The sequence below is a fragment of the Ranitomeya variabilis genome, chromosome 2 (assembly GCF_051348905.1).
Source record: "Ranitomeya variabilis isolate aRanVar5 chromosome 2, aRanVar5.hap1, whole genome shotgun sequence".
NCBI classification, from domain to species: domain Eukaryota; kingdom Metazoa; phylum Chordata; class Amphibia; order Anura; family Dendrobatidae; genus Ranitomeya; species Ranitomeya variabilis.
The window spans coordinates 551,573,077-551,595,039 of NC_135233.1; the positions used below are offsets into that span (position 1 = coordinate 551,573,077).

The 21,963-nt window shown below is 42.3% G+C and overlaps 1 protein-coding gene across 1 annotated transcript in view; it reads left to right on the plus strand.

Annotated features, from left to right (window-relative positions):
• Nucleotides 1–21,963, plus strand: part of BCAR1 (BCAR1 scaffold protein, Cas family member) — a 231,453-nt gene that overhangs the window by 163,410 nt on the left and 46,080 nt on the right. The window contains exons 3-5 of the mRNA XM_077288183.1: nucleotides 7,294–7,452; nucleotides 9,521–9,643; nucleotides 14,666–15,877. Of these exons, the coding sequence (XP_077144298.1) occupies nucleotides 7,294–7,452; nucleotides 9,521–9,643; nucleotides 14,666–15,877 (1,494 nt within the window). The remainder of the gene's footprint in view (nucleotides 1–7,293; nucleotides 7,453–9,520; nucleotides 9,644–14,665; nucleotides 15,878–21,963) is intronic.

A 21,963-nucleotide genomic window follows, 5' to 3' on the forward strand; every position in this document is an offset into this window, starting at 1 on the left:
ACTGTCCATGTTCTGTACATGCGCTGTCCATGTTCTGTATGTGTGCTGTCCGTGTTCTGTCCATGCGCTGTCCATGTTCTGTACGTGTGCTTTTTATTACTATTAATCATCAGTTCCAGGACTATTTCCAGTTTTCTATGCTACAGAATTGTAAAGTATCCGTAAAAATCAGATGCTAAATACAGCATTCGATTTTTTTTCTCACCCCCATTATTGCAACATGCTGTGACTTTTTTTCTCATGCCGAGTACAGTTGAGAGAGAATACGCAGATCTGCGCGGCCTCATTGAATAACATTGGTCCGAGGCAATCCCATTTTTTATCGTATTGCACTCACCCTATTTATCTGCCAGTGTGAGCGAGCCCCGACGGTGACACAGGGCATTCAGGGACAGCGGGCGCGATCAGCTTGGTAAGACAGTAATGGGTGCCTAGCCTACAAATGTAAGATTACATTTGGTAGCTACAATGAATCAACATGTCTTCCTTGTCAGGAAATGTAATTACATGGCATCACCAAGTCAGTGCTAAGCTCTGTGATGGCGTCTTATTGATTAGCGTCATTGCCAACTGCAACACAACAACTTCCTGCCCAAAAAGATCTGGTCATTTTCCTGCTTTAGAGGAGCTGTAAACCTAGAAATGAATGTGTAAATAAACATGAAGTATAGTTATCCTCACTGTTTGTTAGTTTTTCCCAAAACAATCAGTCATGTAGAAATCCTGCAAAGAACACCAGGGTGAAAAGGAATCTGTAATCTGAGAGCAACATATTGTAGGGGCAGAGACCCTGATTCCAGCGATGTGTCAATAACTGGGCTGCTTGTTGTAGTTTGAATAAATTCAGTGTTTTATCAGCAGGAGATTTTCACTACAGGACTAGGTGCCTCCTAGTCAGCAACTCTGTATAACCTGGGCACCACCACTGATTGGTAGCTTTCTGTCAATGTATAGAGTCCACAGAAAGCTACCAATCAGTGGTGGGGGCAAGATTATACAGAGCTCGGCATTCCAAGTTCTGCTAAATCTGCAGCAGAAAAGACAGGGATTGTATCAAAATGACAGCAAGCAGCCCAGTAAGTGACACATCGCTGGAATCAGGGTCTCAGACCCTACAAACCTAGTGACAGATTCCCTTTATTCTGCTGATTAACTGTATATTTGGCAAATGCCATCCCTCTTTATGAAGGGGTTATGGCTTAGCAATCCTCTCCCTACTACAGACAGGGCAGAGGGGGGAGGCTCCTGCTGCAGTCAGTTATCTTGTGCTGTGTGTTTTCACTTTAGTGTCTGTAGTAACACACCGTGACTCCCGCTACATGTAATAAAGGATTCTATGTTATGGATGAAGCAGCCGGCATTGTATTCAGTATAAAGTTACATCCAGAATTAGATGTGACACAATGCTGGGTGTGGAGGGTGTGGACACCGGCGATGGGACCCTCCAGGGAAATGCTGATTTCATCTCGTCAGCTGGAAGAAAAAGTGACGTCCAAGAGCTGGTAGCAACTTCATTGGAGATGTTACAAAATCTGGATGTGTAGGAGGAGATGGTAGGGTTTAGGTGTTTGAGCCTTTTGCTGCCCTTTTACGTTGCACCTTCAGGCTATCGTAAGGTTTAATGCCATAGAGAAGGTCTCGGGGTGGGCAGTAATATGAAAATCCCGGAGCCATGATGGTCCAGCTATGTACCCGGTGCCATCTATTAATAATATGGATGTGTCACGGTCCACGATTGCACCAGATAGAACATAAAGTATGCTGCCAAAGCTGTAAATGTCAGCGAAACGTTGCCCGATCTTCACCATGTGAATGATTACTACCTGTAAGAACTTAGTACTCAGGCAGCCCTGAAATTACTGCTCTTGGAAACTAATCTAAAGCCATGGAAGGAGACCTCTTAGGATATTTGATTGTATCTGCCCAGTAAATTCCCTGGATAGGCCAATAACTCCACACGAGGATTATACCCATTCAGCCGGAATAATCTATGTGGTGCTAATATTCAGCTCTTCAGTACAGAATGCACAAGAATGAACTTGCTCGCTCTTCCCTCGGTTACATTTTTCCACTGTCCTTCGTTTTGTGGCCGTATGCTCCTATCAGAGGCAGATGGCAAGATGTAGTAGCCTGCATGCAAAGTATTTGTGCCTGTCCCATCTATCTGAGTTGGGCTGGTAGAAATGTACACATTTGCTGCAGGAACAATTCTTCCGGTATCTCTGGTTCTATAGATAAGTTATGTTGGTAGTCTCCTTTTGCCTGCTTCTGCCACCGATTCCTGGGCCCCTCTTCTTCATTCCCCCAAATGGCCGCAGCACTGTACAGACATTGACTTCCTGGGCCCCTCTTCTTCTGTGCCCCCAAATGACCACAGCACTGTACAGACATTGACTTCCTGGGCCCCTCTTCTTCTGTGCCCCCAAATGGCCACAGCACTGTACAGACATTGACTTCCTGTGATCCTCTTCTTCTGTGCCCCCAAATGGCCACAGCACTGTACAGACATTGACTTCCTGGGACCCTCTTCTTATTTGCCCCCAAATGGCCACAGCACTGTACAGACATTGACTTCCTGGGCTCCTCTTCTTCTGTGCCCTCAAATGGCCACAGCACTGTACAGACATTGACTTCCTGGGACCCTCTTCTTCTGTGCCCCCAAATGGCCACAGCACTGTACAGACATTGACTTACAATATTTATTATTATACTTATATAGCGCCATCATATTTCACAGCACTTTGCAGACATCTTCATCACTGTCCCCATTGGTGCACATAATCTAGATTCCCTATTAGTATGTCTTTGGGAGTGCGGAAGGGAGAACCCAGAGGAAACTCACACAAACAGGGGGAGAACATGCAAACTGCAGATGTTGTCCTGGATTTGAACCCAGGACTCCACACTACAAAACACCAGTGATAATCGCAGAGCCACCCTGCTGTCGCGTTGTGCTTGCAGTTGCCACTATCAGTATAAGATCTGACCATTTAGCCAAGTACTTTTTCTTTTTTTTTTAATAATGATTGTGATATGAAATAAAAAACATTGACAAAACGGTCAGCCATTTTGTGATGATAGTGTCACTTTAAAGGGAACCTGTCACCTGAAAAAACACTATTAACCTGGAGATGTGGGGTTAATATGCATGTTAATAGCATTTTGAACCTGTCTCATGCCGACACTTAGACCTCCATTGCCAGGAGGAAATTAACTTTATTCCTCCTGTAGCATTCCGGTTTCAGTCAAGGGGGAGGTGCCTGCGCAGGTTCAGCCACTGCTCTGTGTATAAAGAGCGGCAGCTGTAAATGCGCCACTGGAACTGACTGACAGCCAGCCCTAATGCTGATCTGCTGTCAGTGCGTAGGGCACAGCTACAGCCGCCTCTCACTATACACAGAGCTGTGACTGAAACCGAGACCGGTGTCGCCCCATTACTGAAACCAGATTGCTACCGGGAGGAATAAAGTTAATTTCCTAACAATAGTGTGGGTCTAAGTGCTGGCACCGGCAGGTTCACAATGCTATTGACCTGCAGATTACGAATTCTTATTAAAAAACTAAAACTAAATATGTACCTTGGCTGAGTGGTCAGATCCAATACTGATAGCTGCACCTGTAAGCACACTGCGGCAGTTTGATTGACAGCTTGCCCTACACAGATGTGCTGCAGAGTCAGTTGTCAATCATAGTGCCAGGGCGTGCTTGCAGTCGGTGCTAAGAGTCGCTTCATGCACCCATAACTGAAGTCAGGGGCTCCGAGGAAGAAACAAGTTCATCTTCGCCCGTTAGCTGGCCGCCAGCATGGTGACCCTATTTACCTACAAATGTTAGGTAGATGGTACAAGGTAGATGGTGAAGAATGAAAATGCTGTTTTTGGGTGCTGCCGATATCAAGTAAAATCGAAGATCGGGGGCAGTAAAAAGAAAGTGCATCGAAACAACACACTTCAGGGTAGATTTAACTCTTTCATCTGGCACAGATGGTTCCTCCCAGTTCAGTGGGCACGCCTGATCCCAGTGACTTCCATGCTTGCACCAGTGCTCTTCCTACAGCTCGCACAGCCAACTCGGGAGCAAACACCTTTTCTTATAGCGAATGTTGGTGAACAAGATGGTGATTTTTTTTTAATGTAAACCACTGATGTTTGCGCTACAAATCCTGCCTGTCCGACTTTGGGTGGTCCACATGTGTCTTGGCCTGTGCCAGCCCGGGTATGGCCGGCTGCATTGCATGCACCAGTGCTATGGCTTCCCTGTGACTCCATGTGTTTGCTATGGTAACCTGAGGGCTGCTGGTGGGAATGGCAGGCTATTTAGCCATGCACTGCGCTTTGTTCTGGTAACCTAATAAAGACAAGTGGTATAATAGAAATGTCTACCTGACAAAGCAATACGCAGAACTCCTGTGCTAATAGCCGGATAAGAGACCCCCGGGGCACATGGCTAAACCCTACAAGTCTCTGGAAAAGGCCCTCCATCCAGGTCCCCCTCCCCCATGATCTTTTTATGCTCCCGCTATTAATATTTTATGATACCTTGGAATAACAGGGTGGAAATGCTTTGTTTAGAATTGCTAGAAAGCAGCGGCCCCCTCAGCCGCCTTCTTTTAGGTAATTTGACCACTCACTCGGTCATTGTCCTATAATAAGCACATGGCTGACATTAAAGGCACTCTCCCCTTTGAAGCAAGAACATGTAATTCTGTCATGGCGCATTCATATCAGTAAATGCTGAGGACGCCTTCTCTTTACAGGTCATTTCTCTGCTGCTTGTTACTGGATTTACTTATTAAACCTTATATTCTGCGGTAGAATATAGAAATCTTGTCCCAAACCGATGAAGCGTACAATCTGCACCAACAATCTGCAACAGTACGGCCACGTTCACACGATCAGTATTTTACCTCAGTAATTTTCCTCAGTATGTTACCTCAGTATTTGTAAGTCAAAACCAGCAGTGGTTGATAAATACAGATGTGGTGACGTGTTTCTATAATACTTTTCCCCTGATTATTCCTCTCCCGGTTTGGCTTATAGACACTGAGGTAAAAAACTGACCAAATACTGAATGTGTGACCGCTGCCTAAGGCTACGTCCCATGATGAGCGTTTGCTGAGTTTTTGATGCTGCAGAATTTCTGACCCTATTATTTAAATTAGGTTATTTGTGGTTTTGCATTGCATTTTTGAGTTAGTTTTTTACATTATATCTTTATAGCACATGCTGTATATATAACAGAGATAGTACTCTAAACCCGTTGTACCTGAATGTTTATGACTCCATACTGCCATACAGTGCTAAATAACACTCCACACAATACAGTGACCGAATAATGCTGCCATATAATGCCTAAATAATACACTCATTAAACATTATAGTATTATATAGTGACCAAATAACACTGTCGCATAGAGTATTTCCCCCACAAAACTGCAACCAATGCCCCCAAAATCTGTCCAATATACTCTATTGCCACACAAGGCCCTACTTGAATAGTGAGTTAGGTACTGATAACGATAACACCCAGTTATTGATGGGGTTAATAGTGAGGTCCCCAACTGTCAGGAAAGGTTTACTTCCTTTTTGTGTCCAGTCCTTGGTGGCCCCTAATAAAGGGACTCCTAGGCAAGTGCCTATTTTGCCAGCCTCTAAAACAAGCCATGGTTTCTGACCTTACTTCTAAAGTACCTACACGAGAGATGGAAATTCTGCAGATTTTCCATGGAAAAGAGAAACTTCTTCAGATGAAAGTAGCAGCCATTTCTGAATTTACCTGTGGGATGTTTTTTTTTAATCTGCAGCATATTAGTTTTTATTACAATTTGTACTATGAATTTTTAGCATCAAGGGGTGAAATCTTTAGAGAACTGCACTGCAAATCCCCAGTAACATGAGAATGTATCTAAGTATTTTTGTTTCTGTTTCAGATGATATACCCCTATGCATAACAGAATAATATTAATTTATTTAGGTATTTATTTATTTATTATTTCTCTTGCATATTTTTATAATTTCGGAAATAATTTGCCATAAAATAACAAATTGTCTGGTATAATGAAAGGAATGAACCCTACTGTGCTTGAGCAATAAGGGCCACAGGGAACTTTGTAAAACTCCAGTAGAGAGTATGAATGCAGGCCTAATCCATACACCTCTATGGATAGAGGTCGAGGTTTTCTGTGTTGTAATTTGTCTCCATCTAGTGGTGGCAATGATAATTTACACTACATTTGACCACACAAATGTGTGAACTTCATCCATGTGGTAAGGTTTCTCCTTGTGGAGGTTGACTTGCCTGGTCTGGCATGCCAGTATAAGGAGACTTAAATGCCTTGCATGCTCAATATGCAAATAGTCTCTTCAGAGAGGAAGAGAACCAGAACTTTAGGGCTGCCTATTGGAACTGGCAATCCTAAAAGTCAATATCAACCCTTTATCAAGCCTTTCCATATGACTTAGGATAAAAGCCAAATTAGAAGCTTAATTTGCAGACATGTGTTTCAGAGTGTTGCCCCTCATCAGTGCAAAGTATGAGATCTGATTTACCTAGGTCAGTGGCTAAAACTGGGATCTAAGGTGTAAGTTTTCTCTTTGTGAAGAGTGACATGCCAGACCTGGCATGTCAGTATGAGGAGACTTAAATGACCCTGTCTGAAAATTTGGATTCTGGTTTGGCTTTTATCCTAAGTCATGTGTCAAGGCTTGTTAAAGGGTTGATATTGACTTGTAGGATCGCTGCTTCCAATAGGTGGCGCTATAGAGTTTAAGTCCTCTTCCTCTCTGAAGAGACAATTTGCATATTGAACTCCTTGTAGAAATTTATTTTGGCTGCAAGAGCTCCAAACTGTGTATAAACTCTTTGGTAAATCCGAATTTGTGAATTTTTTACTTATATTTAGTGATGAACGAATATACTCGTTACTCAAGATTTCTCGAGCATCCTCGGGGGTGCTCCGAGTATTTTTTAGTGCTCGGAGATTTAGTTTTTCTGACTGCAGCTGAATGAATTACAGCTATTAGCCAGCATAAGTACATGTGGGGATTCCCTAGCAACCAGGCAACCCCCACATGTACTTATGCTGGCTAACAAATGTAAATCATTCAGCTGCGGCAAGAAAAACTAAATCTCCGAGCACTAAAAAACACTCGGAGGACCCCCGAGGATGCTCGAGAAATCTTGAGTAACGAGTATATTCGCTCATCACTACTTATATTGTTTTAATTAAGTGATTCATGTTGAGATATTCGATTTATGAATTTATATACTTTTGATGTGATTTTCCTTGTACAGGTTGTTCTTCCTACTCGGAAAGGTCAAGTCTACGTGTATGATTCGCCCAAGCCAGAACCACAGGACGAGTATGACATTCCTCGACATCTCCTTCCCACTGGACCTCAGGAGATCTATGATGTTCCCACCAGGTGTTTAGTGAACAACTACAGCCCAGAGGTTTGTTAGATCACTAAAACATGTAACCATATAAAGCTGGATGGGACACTCACCACTGAGCCATATAAAAGGGGGATGGGACACTCACCACTGAGCCACATAAAGGGAGGATGGGACACTCACCACTGAGCCATATAAAAGGGGGATGGGACACTCACCACTGAGCCATATAAAAGGAGAATAGGACACTCACCACTGAGCCATATAAAGGGAGGATGGGACTCTCACCACTGAGCCATATAAAAGGGGGATGGGACACTCACCACTGAGCCATATAAAAGGGGGATGGGACACTCACCACTGAGCCACATAAAGGGAGGATGGGACACTCACCACTGAGCCATATAAAAGGGGGATGGGACACTCACCACTGAGCCATATAAAGGGAGGATGGGACACTCACCACTGAGCCATATAAAAGGGGGATGGGACACTCACCACTGAGCCATATAAATGGAGGATGGGACACTCACCACTGAGCCATATAAAAGGGGGATGGGACACTCACCACTGAGCCATATAAAAGGGGGATGGGACACTCACCACTGAGCCACATAAAGGGAGGATGGGACACTCACCACTGAGCCATATAAAAGGGGGATGGGACACTCACCACTGAGCCATATAAAGGGAGGATGGGACACTCACCACTGAGCCATATAAAAGGGGGATGGGACACTCACCACTGAGCCATATAAATGGAGGATGGGACACTCACCACTGAGCCATATAAAAGGGGGATGGGACACTCACCACTGAGCCATATAAAGGGAGGATGGGACACTCACCACTGAGCCATATAAAAGGGGGATGGGACGCTCACCACTGAGCCATATAAAGGGAGGATGGGACACTCACCACTGAGCCATATAAAAGGAGGATGAGACACTCACCACTGAGCCATATAGAAGGAGGATAGGACACACACCACTGAGCCATATAAAAGGAGGATGAGACACTCACCACTGAGCCATATAAAAGGAGGATAGGACACACACCACTGAGCCATATAAAAGGAGGATAGGACACACACCACTGAGCAATATAAAAGGAGGATAGGACACTCACGGTCAGGAGAATAGGACACTCACCACTGAGCCATATAAAAGGAGGATAGGACACTCACCACTGAGCCATATAAAAGGAGAATAGGACACTCACCACTGAGCCATATAAAAGGAGAATAGGACACTCACCACTGAGCCTTATAAAAGGAGAATAGGATACTCACCACTGAGCCTTATAAAAGGAGAATAGGATACTCACCACTGAGCCATATAAAAGGAGAATAGGACACTCACCACTGAGCCATATAAAAGGAGAATAGGGCACTCACCACTGAGCCATATAAAAGGAGGATAGGACACTCACCACTGAGCCATATAAAATGAGAATGGGACACTCACAACTGAGCCATATAAAAGGAGGATAGGACACTCACCACTGAGCCATATAAAAGGAGAATAGGACACTCACCACTGAGCCATATAAAAGGAGGATAGGACACTCACCACTGAGCCATATAAAAGGAGAATGGGACACTCACAACTGAGCCATATAAAAGGGGAATGGTTTGTTAGCTGCTGAATTCTGACATTATAATCATTGTTGCTAAATGCACAGAATGAGAACTGGAGCAGTGCTTGATCCCTGTTATTTTATATATCCATCACTAAAATGTGATCAGAGTTTTTGTGAGCACCCGATAAATCTTTAGGTCTAAAAATAAAGGGTTATTCTATAGATAATAGCTTCTAGAGTAGTGGGGGTTTAACCACTGGGACCCGCACCGATCAGCAGTTTGGTGTATGCTCCACTGCCACTACATTCATTCTCTATGGGACACCCAAGTGCTGCACTTAGTTTTTTTCGGATGTCCCCATAGAGATTGAATGGAGCACTCATCGAGCATGCGCACTGCCAACCCATTCTAACAGTGCGACAAGTTTCTCATTCTGCCAATCCATGGAGGTCCCAGCGGCCCCCGCCACAATCATACGTTATCACCTTTCCTATTTAATAATATGGTTTTACTGTATTAAGATGACTTTATTTTGGTCTTGCACAGGTCTACGACATTCCACCAATGGCAGTAAAAGGTCCTGTCAGCAGAGAACAAACCCAAGAGATATATGACATCCCTCCCAGTGTGGAAAAAAATCTTCCGGAGCATCTGCAGTCTCATTTAATGGTAGGAGACTTAGACTTTTATTACAGTACTTAAAGGGATTTGTCCATTACTTTGACAACCTTTTCTTAATTACTATATTCAAAAGTGTAATATTAAACCAACGATGTTGGTACAGGGTCTCCTAGCCCTCACATGACATTGTTCTATGTTGTCAGCGCTGCAGCCAATCTACACATGCTCCTGGGCCACAGTTTTCTTTCTTCGCTCGGTCGTCCAAGTTTTGTAAGAGGAGTTTGTGATAATTTTAGCCCATTAGAGGCTGCCAAATGGCAGGAGTGATCATGTGGCATAACAATGTTACAGCAGGAACAGGAGAGTCAGCGCCAGTATAGCTGCTGGAACAGCGCCGTTGTGGTAGTTGAATATAAGGATTTTTTTTTCTATGGGGCTCTATTGCATTAAGAAAAGGTTCTTGAAGTAGAGGACAACCCCTTAATTAGTTCTAAGACTGGTCACGGTGGGATTGCTTTACGCTTTTTTTTTTAATCAAAAACAGTGTTTACCAAGTACCCTGTGTTATTTATTTGCACTATTACTATTTACTTACTTCCAGCAGGGTATTTGCTCATTTTGTTTCTATCTTAGGTTTTGTCTGTTAAATGGCCACATGGCCACATGGTTTTGTTGTAGTTGGCAAATTGCAGACATAGTGGATTTTTTACAGCTATTTCCAAAAAATCACCATGGGCGCAAAATGTGAACCCAGCCAAATGGAAAATTTGTATGTTAGTTATTTTTTTTCTTTCATGTAAAATTCATTTGCAGTGTTCTGACCATATTCCATCAATGTTTTCCCCGTTAAAGTGAGTCTCTTATGTTGAACATGCTGTCCTGTCTGTGGACATCAGGTTTTACAGCACATGGAGCTATGGAAGTTGATATTTCATGACACTGATACTTATTTTCTAATGCGAACCCTTGTTAACTCCGAGCTTAGGAGTCCATGAGGTAGGCTTACTGATACAGGGAGAACAGTTGATCATCAGAAAATTAAATTTTGCTTAAATCAAATTTTTATCTTAAATCTTTTTTGTGCGTTTTTCTTTTTCTAGATATGCATGCTGAACACTTGCAGTTTTTTTTATTTTGACCAATGAGCCATATATTAGGCTAATAGAGCCATATAAACACCATCACACAGCAGGGTGACAATGAAATATAACACCTATATTCAGATAACACAGGATCCACCATTTATAATAGATGATGGCTAGAGCTCTCCTCTTCCTCCCCCTCCCTGCACAATAACCTCTGCACAGGACACAGAGCATGCCCAGGAAACTCTCCCATAGAAGTCAGTGAAATCTCCAGTCTATTGTTTCGTATGGTCCATAGGACTACTGTAATGCATATCTCTAAGGCCCCTTCCGTTTTTTTTGTTTGTATGGGGTCCATTTTTTGACCGCCGCAAATACGGACACACACACCCATTGTATTCAATGGTGGTGTGCATATGTCCGCTTTTTTACATGGATCATATCTATATGTGAAAACCCTGCAGACATATCAGTTTTTATCAGCAGCACGGACAAAATGCGTGCTGCACACGTGAACACTGATGACACCGTACCATCTCCTGGGAAGAAGTGGTACAGTTCACACTACTCCCAGGCGCCAGCTGCTGAAGGCAACTCTCATCATTGTTGTTTGGTCTCCCTGAGATCAGCGCAACCATGTGACAATGATGGGAGCACCCTCTGTGTCCCTCTTGTGTAACATAAAGAATTAAATTTAAAAAATGACGTGGGTTCTCCACGTAATTTTCATAACCAGTAGAGGGAAGGCCGACCACTGGGGGTGATGTTAATAATCTGGGAAAAAGAACAATATCCCAAAAGGTTCCCAGATCTATTAATAACAGCTCACAGCTGCTTGCTTAGCCTTTACTGGTGTATTTAACGAGGCTATGAGAAAATAATGACGTAGGGTTCCCCTGTAAATTCAAACCAGCAAAGGCTAAACAGACAGCTGTGGGTTGATAAGACTACCCTGAGAAGGGGTCAGAGATATTGCTCTCCCCAGGCTACCAACATTAGCCCTTTGCCGCTCCAGAAATGGCGCATCCATAAGCTGCACCAAATCTAGCGCTTAACCTCGCTCTTTCCACTTGCCCTGTGGTGGCAGCTCTGGGTTGATAAGAATACCCTGGAAAGTGGTCAGAGATATTGCCCTCCCCAGGCTACCAACATTAGCCCTTAGCTGCCCCAGAAATGGCGCATCCATAAGCAGTAACAAATCTGGCGCTTAACCTCGCTCTTTCCACTTGCCCTGTGGTGGTAGCAAGTGAGGTAATATTTGTGAGATTGATGTCAGCTTTGTATTGTAATGTGACATCAAGCCCAGAGGTTAGTAATAGAGAGGCGTCTATAAGACACCCCCATTACTAACCCCATAATAAGTTTAAAAATAAACACACAGTCCTTTATTTGAAATGAAACAAAACACCCTGTTTTACACATTTATTTAAAAATAAAAAAATGTACACTCACTTTTACACCTAATCCATTGAAGCCCATGTCCCCTGTAAAAAAAATAAATAAACAACAATATCCCTCACATGTCAAACGTGAAGATAATCCATAGATGCCCATGTCCCCTGTTAAAAAACAAAAATAATAAAGAACCATATCCCTCACCTGTCTGAGGTGAAGATAATCCTCCACATTGTCCTTTGCCGTAATCCATCTCTGCAAAATCTCATTTTCAAAATGAACGGTGCCATTCATGCTGAAAACCAGAACACAATGAGCAGTTTCAGTGATGAGCGATAACGTAATAGAGGTTACCGCTGGTCACTGAAGCTGCGTTTCCACAGGCAGTTCACCATGAGCCGTGGCGATGAACTGCGGTGACCTCAATGAGGGGGACCCTATGTCATTTTTTTTTCTGGGATCCTCCGTAAATTCACCAGCAAACTCTAAGCAAATAGCTGTGAGCGATTATAAATAGCCTGGGAACCTTTTGGGGTATTGTCCGTTTTCCCAGATTATTAACATCAAGTCATGGGCTTTCCCTCTGCTGGTTATGAGAATTACGTAGGAGCCAGTTTCTTTAATTCTTTATTTTATACAGAATATACACAGTGGGGGCTGAATACAACTCCCATCATTGTCGTCCGGTTGTGCTGATCTCAGGGAGACCAAGCGACAATAATGAGAGCTATCTTCAGCACTAGACTACTGCTGCTTTTCCTAGGCACCGGTACGTGTCACACAGACGGCACACGGATGTGACACATGGAGGGCACACAGACCACGGATGTCACCAGTACTGGTTTTTCCTGTACAGGATTTACCAGGAAGTGTGAAGGAGGCCTAAATGTTATTAGTAGATGTGCGGGAAAAATGGGCAAGCCATAATCTCGTAAAGGAGATAGAAAAAAGTTACAGTCGGAAAATAAACTCAGATGCGTAATAAAGAATTAGGCTTTAATTAATAGACAGGTGACACATTGCCTTTGACTAAATCCCTCCAATACTATAATTATAGTGCTTTATTGCGGAGAGTCCAGGCCCAGGAATGGAGTCACTGGATTATAATTCTGGTGATGCGATCAGTACGTGTGGCCGGTGTGCGTTTCTATTCATGGGATGATGTGCAGCAGGTTAATCTCTCCTGTGCGTCACTCTACAAGTGGTGTCATCTGCTTACCCATTTCATTAGGTAAATGTATTGTAATTATTCATGTCTTGCACAGACCAGACCTAGCAGACATATTGTCTGCAGTATTTTCCTCTTCAGATTGGACGCACAGGCAGGTTCCATGTCTTTATATACAGGTGTCCAGCTCTATAATAGGAAGCACTAGAATAACTGTATTAATAAGTAAGGCCATTAGGGAGTTTCTTGTATGTAAAAACACAGACCAATTTTCATCAGTGTTTTGGATCTGAGTCTCATCAGTGTTTGCTCACTGAGTCAGTTTTAACCATCTGTGTTTCAGTGATTTAATCCCATAAAAAAAAAAAGATTGCTAATCTTCTCCTGCCCATTACAGTGTTATTCACGGGCAGCACATGCATAGCAAAGTGTGCTGTCAGTGATTTCTCATGGACCCATAGACTTGTATGGGTAATTTTGATCTGTGAGAAAGAGAAAGGTGACATTGTCGTGATTTTTTTCAGACATGGTGTGTGCAAAAACCACACAAATGTGAACAGCTCCATAGGTTATAATGGGTATGTGTTGTATTCCTGAAAATCACAGATGGAACATATATGTGGAAAAAAGACACCTAAATGAGTGTCCACAATTTTAAATAAGGTCTAACAAAAAACTTTATTTGTATTTCATGGGTAAAATCTGTACAAGCTATATTCAGTGAAGACGGAGTTTCACGTTGCTGAGATAGGATATGACAGTTGGTGCTTCTGAGATTCTATGGAGAGGGGAGTCGAGTTGGAGGCAGGAGCTAAAGACCGATACCGATGTTCTACTGCAAGTTCTCCTGAAATGACATTTACTCTTTTCACCATAGATTTTAAAGGTAAAAGAGAACTTGCAGAATATCTGTATTTTCTTCTATCTCCTCCCCTCTCCATCGACTGTTATGAGCATCAACTACCATATCCTATCTTAATCATGAGACAAACTGTATTCACAGTTTACAGATTATACCCATGAATTGAGAGTGATCCGGAGTAGAAATAAAGACTTTTCTGTGCTTAGGTATATTACACAATTTCTTATTTTCAGGTGTAATATTAATTTATGAGATAAAAATTAAAATGACGCTTACTCTTTATACCTTTGATAGCGGTCTGCCAAATGTTCTTTCGTCTATTATTCCTAATACACGTTTGTTCAAAGACTTCACTCTCAGGGGGTGGGAGTACAGAGGTTGGACCCCCATAAATCAAAATTCCTTGGCATATTGCATCCAAATGTAATTATTTTCCAAGATGAAAATTCTGCTTTAATATTAGAAATAATGGTCTGTCATATACGTCTCGCGCTACTGCTACTAGTTGGAAAATGAACATCTCGTAACTTTATTGTGACACTGTCCATTTGCTCTTTCAGATTTATGACATACCACCCTCAGTAAGCAAAGATGTGCCAGATGGTCCTCAAAGAGAAGATACCTATGATTTCCCACCTGCTTTTTCCAATCATAAAATGCAGCTTCCACCGAAGGCTCCCACACACATTCATGACCCGGAGCCATACATTCCTGAAGATATATATGATATCCCTCCTGCTGCTGTTAAGGGCAATGATTCCACCTTTTCCCAAGAGATATATGACGTTCCCCCCAGCTTAAGAAAGCCTGCTGGACAGAACTTCAATGATGTATACGATGTTCCGAGAGAGTTTCATGGTGGAAAAGCCTCACTAGAGACTGAGGCCGATTACATATATGACGTTCCTCCCCAGGTAGACAGGGAGGTCAAAGTGGTTGAGGAATTGACTGGCAACTTCAAGAGACTGTCAGCTTCGAGCACAGGAAGCACCAGGAGCAACATTTCCACCTCTTCACTTGATGTAATTCCGGTAAAAGAATCGTCAGTCGTGCCACCAAAGACACCAGGGAAGGAGCTCAATCTTGATTTGGAGGCAGCGATGGAGCTTTTGGTAAAGCTACAACATGGCGTCAATAGCTCAATCTCCTATCTTATGTCCTTCATAAGTAGCACTTGGAGAAGTCAAGAACACATGGAAGTCAATGTGCAGAGCATCCAGGCCGCAGCAGAGGGAGTCAAAAATACAGTTAAGGAATTGTTGGAATTTGCCAGGGGGGCAGTAGTAAATTCAGCTCAAGCATCTGACCGGACACTTCATGCCAAGCTAAGCAAACAACTTCAGAAGATGGAAGATGTTTACCAACAACTGCTGAAGCATAGTCAGGCCTTGGACAGCTGTAACTGGGCCTTGAATGTGTTAGTTACAAACAAACCAGGTTCCTCAGATGACCTTGACCGCTTCGTCATGTATTCGAGGGGGATACCAGATGACACCAAACAGTTGGCTTCGTTTCTACATGGAAATGCTTCTTTGCTCTTTAAAAGGACCAAGCAACAACATTTGGTGGGAGATTCTCAGCCTGGGCAAGAAAATGGCAATCACTTGGCCAATAATAACAATAATTTGTCTGCTGGACATACAGAAAAGACCAATATACAATCACGTCCTCTGCCTTCCCCACCTAAATTTGTAGCTGAAGATTCCCCTGAAGGCCAGTATGAAAACAACGAGAGTGGCTGGATGGAGGATTACGACTATGTCCATTTACAGGTGAGGCACCCAGAGAGTTCAGTCCATGCCTGTCCACTAAACAACCCCAAATCCCCTATCTGCAATGGATTTCATCCACATGTGGCTCATGCTTAATATGTTATCATTTTTTCCTTAAACCTTTCTTCTGTCCTTCACTTAAATGGAGAAGTTGAACAAGGTACAAAAAGCTGAGGACATTTGATCTAGACCAAAAGTTTTATTCTCTTTATGACGAGTTAGCCTGGGGCCAGCATTTAAGGATAATCTGTCACTAGATTTAGCAATACAAAAATTAAATATTATTATGAAATATTAAATATAAGTCCAGATGAGAAGGTTGTACTTACTTTGAAAATCTAGGTGAGAATAATTGTGTAATTCTTATGTTAAAAGAACCAATTGTTGACTCCAATTAGAGCTTTAATCTTAAAATGATCATTGTAATATCCACAAGAAAAACTTTCAGAAAAGGAATGTAGACAATCATTGATTTTCAAAATAAATGCACCTGCCTTATCACATCTAAAATATTTATATCCAGCTTCTATTGTGAAATTCTGTAATAGATCCCTTTTAAGTTGGCAAGACTCGTATGTTCAAGTGTCTGAGCGTCGTTTAACCACTGTAGGTTTCCAAAAACACCAAGCGGTTAAAGGAATTGAGAAAATCATTTTTCAGGTGTTTTTTGCTTGGAAGACGCTCTATAATTTATAATAGAAGTCAATGGAAAAGGATAGAAAGATGCTTTTTGAGCGTTTTGTCTGAGTATTTGTTTAAAAGCAGTAATGTATTCGTCAATGTTTAATAGGATTAAAATATTTCTGGAAAGCAACCTTAAAAAGGCACCCAAAATATAAGGAAAAAATGCGAAAAAAAAAATGAAAAGTGATCAGGAAACAACAAAATACGCTAAAAAAAGACGCTTTAGTTTTACAAAGCTCCATAGAAAAGGAGTGATTTCTGCTTGAAAATGGAAGCTTGTGGACACCTTACCGTTCAGGCTCCTTGTAGATAGGACAGATATTGCTGTTATACTTCCGTATAATAAACTATCTGGTTAAGTTGGGCTGTAATGACAGTATTAAAAGAAAAAATTGATAAAAAGCATTTCAGGTCTCCTCAGGTGACCATTTCTTTCACACACCTCGAGGGCGACAGAACACAAGGCACAAGCTCTTTCATCTAGATCACAAAGTACAAAATGAACACAAAGAATCTAATTTTCCCCCAGCTCCTGAGATCAAAAGTCAGTAAGACATTAGCTTCATGTATCAAAATCGAGGAAAGGTCCTCCTTACTGCTGATAGCAACTAATCAGCCATGTGCTAGCCTGCTCTGAAGAAGTGATATTTAGAGATGGCAATAATTGCACTTGACCAGACATTGACTGGTACCTCCCGATTTAGCCATGTAAATTATATGCTAGACTTGGAACTCATACTCCAGTGCTAAAAAACAGTGTCTCGATACGCTGGAGCCGTGCAGTAGTCATCAGTATAATCAAATTCATTTTCTAACTTATTCTGAGAAATAGAAGTGATCCAGAGATGGCAATAGTTGTAATTGACCAGACATTGACTGATCACTCCTGGTTCGGCCATGTAAATTATATGCTTGACTTGGAACCCTTACTCCAGTGCTAAAAAGCAGTGTCTGGAGACACTGGAGCCGCACAGTAGTCATCAGTATAATCAAAGTCATTTTCTAACCTTTTCTGAGAAATCGAAGTGATCCAGAGATGGCAATAGTTGTAATTGACCAGACATTGACTGATCCCTCCCGGTTCGGCCATGTAAATTATATGCTTGACTTGGAACCCTTACTCCAGTGCTAAAAAACAATTTCTGGATACTCTGGAGCCGTGCAGTAGTCATCAGTATAGTCAAAATATTTTTCTAACCTTCTCTGAAAAATAGAAGTGATATCCAAAAATGGCAATAGTTGTAATTGACCAGACATTGACTGATACCTCCCGATTAGACCATGTAAATTATATGCTTGACTTGGAACCCTTACTCCAGTGCTAAAAAACAGTGTCTGGAGACACTGGAGCCGCGCAGTAGTCATCAGTATAATCAAAGTCATTTTCTAACCTTTTCTGAGAAATTGAAGTGATATCCAGAGATGGCAATAGTTGTACTTGACCAGACACGTACTGCTAACACCTGGTCCGGCCATGTATACCGATAATCCAGTGTAGAAACCAGTATCTGGATGCACAGGAGCTGCGCAGTAGTCATCATTATAGTAAATGATTGCTTGTATCTCCACAGGAGTCTGTGGGTCTGGAAGAGTCGTCCCCTGACTTCCTTGGCCACTGAGATCCATGGATCTAACCGGGGCCCTATTAAGAGATGGCAGACTGCACATTTTCTGACCTGACCATATAGTATTCTAGATTTTTTATAGATTTTAATAGTCTGGAGCCATAGTTAGGAATTGTTATTTCAGCAATCCCCTAATATACTGGTGTAAGTTCAGGAGAAGGTGAACCAACTCTTTACATGATGAGTGGATGAAAAAATGAGAACATAGCGTCATCCATCTCTATAAAGGATGGGAGACTTTCTCTCATCCCTGGCAGTAAAGTTTAATTAATCTAGACTTTAATTATTTCAATCGTTCTGCAAACTCACGCACATCAATAAAGGAGCGGGGAGGCTTTCGTGCCATCTGGCGATAACTGCAGAAATCTTCTAGAAATGCTGCGTCTTCAAAAAATCAGTGTATCCTGTTTAGTTGGCAGGGAGGCTGTTTATTTAATGATATTTACATTTTGCTGCTAAAGGTCTGTCACTGTAAAACACTGAATAATATCGCCATATTGAGCAAGGTGCGCACAGCTGTTCCGTAAAATGCCTTAAAGGGGACACGTACCTCTTCTCATCTGCTGCATAAGCTTCTTGATTTTTAATTCCTTTCACTCTGTGAATTTAAATAGTAACCATTGTTTTATTTTTCAGTTCATAAATCAATAATACACATGAAAAATAAAAAACTTTATAATATATCTTATCTGAGAAATCTGATGTCTAATTCTCAAAATTCTCAATTTATCTGTGAAATCTGTATTCAGTGAAGACAGAATGTTACATTACTGAGGTAGGAGATGGTAGTTGCTGCTTATAAAGTTCTATGGAGAAGGGGAGGAGCTAGTTCCTTGCCCCTCCTCCATGCCATAGAAGCTCATCAGCACCAGCTGTCATCTCCTATTTAATTATCACTGAATACAGATTTCACAGTGAAGTGAGAATTAATGATCAGTCCTGGAGGAGAAAGAAGCCAATTTCTCTGATAACATATGATACATCTATTGATTTATTAAATAAAAATTAAAAGAATGATTACCCTTTCATCTTAATTCGTCCAGTAGCGAGTGATGCATAGTAAACATCTGAAAGGGTTTTTTTTTATTTTGAATAAATAATGTATTACGATACGATACGATACACTTTATTGATCCCGTGGGAAATTATGGTATCACAGCAGCACAACTTACATCATAAGAATCATAAAATGAATTTCTTAATTGACATGACAGTTTGTTGACAGAAGGACATTATACTGTACATTAGAATAGGACATACACAACGAGTGAACTGAAATGTAGAGAAATAAAGTAGACATTCACCTTGATGATTTAACCCTAATGTTATTGTTGTACATTCCCATAGCAGTTGGCACAAACGATTTCCTATATTTTTCCTTCTTACACCTCAGAAGTATTAGCCGGTTACTGAAGGTGCTCTTCTGTCTCATGAATAGCTCATATAATGGATGTGCATTATTGTTCATAATTGCCATACACTTTCTCAGAGTTCTACCTCCTCAAGAGAGACCAGATTGCAGCCGACAGCAGAACTTGCCTTTTTGATAATCTTATTCAGCTTATTAGCATCAGAGGCCCGCACACTACTACCCCAGCATATGATTGCAAAAAAGATGGCACTTGCCACTACAGACTGGTAGAACATTTCTAACATTTTGCTGCACACATTAAAAGACCTCAGTTTCCTTAGGAAATACAATCTGCTCATTCCCTTCTTGTAGACAAACTCTGAGTGGCATCTCCAGTCCAGTTTGCTATCCAAATGGACCCCCAAATATTTGTAACTCTCCACCTGCTCTACCTCCTGACCAGCAATAGTGATCGGTAAGCATTCCATCTTTATCCTGCTATAGTTGGCCACCAACTCCTTAGTTTTCTTAACATTTAGTTGTAGATAGTTACCATTGCACCAATCCACGAAATTCGACACCACCCTTCTATATTCCTCATCCCCCCGATCTCCCCTAATACATCCCACAACCACGGAGTCATCCGAAAAGTTTTGAAGGTGGCAAAGATCAGATTTATACTGAAAGTCTGAAGTATACAGTGTGAAAAGAAAGGGCGCAAGCACCGTTCCCTGGGGGGGCACCTACACTGCTCAATAATCTGCTTGACACAACTGCTCCCATCTGTGCAAACTGTGGCCGATCTGATAGGTAGTCAGTTATCCAATTTCTCATCCCCACCTCCACCTTCATATCAGTCATCTTTTTGTGTAGTAAAAGTGGCTGCAGGGAGTTAAATGCACTCGAGAAATAGAAGAACATCACTCGCACCATGGTTCCATCAATCTCCAGAAATGAATGTACACTATGTAACAAAGAAAGAATAGCATCATCCACCCCCAATCTATGTCGGTAAGCAAACTGAAGGGGATCAATAAAAGCATTGACCCTTGGTCTTAAGTGAGCAAGCACTAATCTTTCCAAGGCTTTCATAGCGTGAGATGTTAAGGCTACAGGACAATAGTCATTTAGGGTTGCAGGAGAAGAAGTCTTGGGTACCGGCACCAGACAGGAAGTTTTCCATAACACTGGTACCCTCTGTGTCATGGTTCTCAATGGCAAGAGACCGTAGTAAAGCATACAAAAGGACTAGCTCTTGGAAGATGGGAACTCAAGCTGACTGTGAGCTAAACCTACCGCAACAACTAACAGTGGCCGGGTAGCGTGCCTACGTTTTATCCCTAGACGCCCAGCGCCAGCCGGAGGACTGACTGACCCTAGCAGAGGAAAATACAGACCTGGCTTACCTCTAGAGAAATTTTCCCCAAAAGGCAGACAGTAGCCCCCACATATATTGTCGGTGATTTTAGAGGAAAATGACACACGAAGTATGAAGATAGGTTTAGCAAATTGAGGTCCGCTTACTAGATAGTAGGAAGACAGAAAAGGGGACTTCACAGTCAGCTGAAAACCCTTTCAAAACACCATCCCGAAATTACTTTAAAACTCTAATATCAACTCATGACACCAGAGTGGCAATTTCAGCTCACAAGAGCTTCCAGCCTCAGAAATATTCAAAAACAGAGAACTGGAACAAAAATGCAAAACAATCTTAGGACTACAAGTCCAACTTAGCTGATAGTAGTCTAGGAGCAGGAACATGCAACAGAAAGGCTTCTGGTAACATTGTTGGCCGGCATAGAAATGACTGAGGAGCAAGGCTAAATAGAAACTCCCACATCCTGATGGAAACAGGTGAACAGAGGAGATGAAGCACACAAGTTCAGTACCACCAGTAACCACCGGGGGAGCCCAGAAACCAAATTCACAACAGTACCCCCCCCTCAAGGAGGGGGCACCGAACCCTCACCAGAACCACCAGGGCGATCAGGATGGGCCCTATGAAAGGCACGGACCAAATCGGAGGCATGAACATCAGAGGCTGTCACCCAAGAATTATCCTCCTGACCGTAGCCCTTCCACTTGACCAAATACTGAAGTCTCCGTCTGGAAACACGGGAGTCCAAGATCTTCTCGACAACGTACTCCAACTCACCCTCAACCAACACCGGAGCAAGAGGCTCAACGGAAGGCACAACTGGTACCTCATACCTGCGCAACAATGACCGATGGAAGACATTATGAATAGAAAAAGATGCAGGGAGGTCCAAACGAAAGGACACAGGGTTAAGAATCTCCAATATCTTGTACGGGCCGATGAACCGAGGCTTAAACTTAGGAGAAGAAACCTTCATAGGGACAAAACGAGAAGACAACCACACCAAGTCCCCAACACAAAGACGATGACCAGCACGACGACGGCGGTT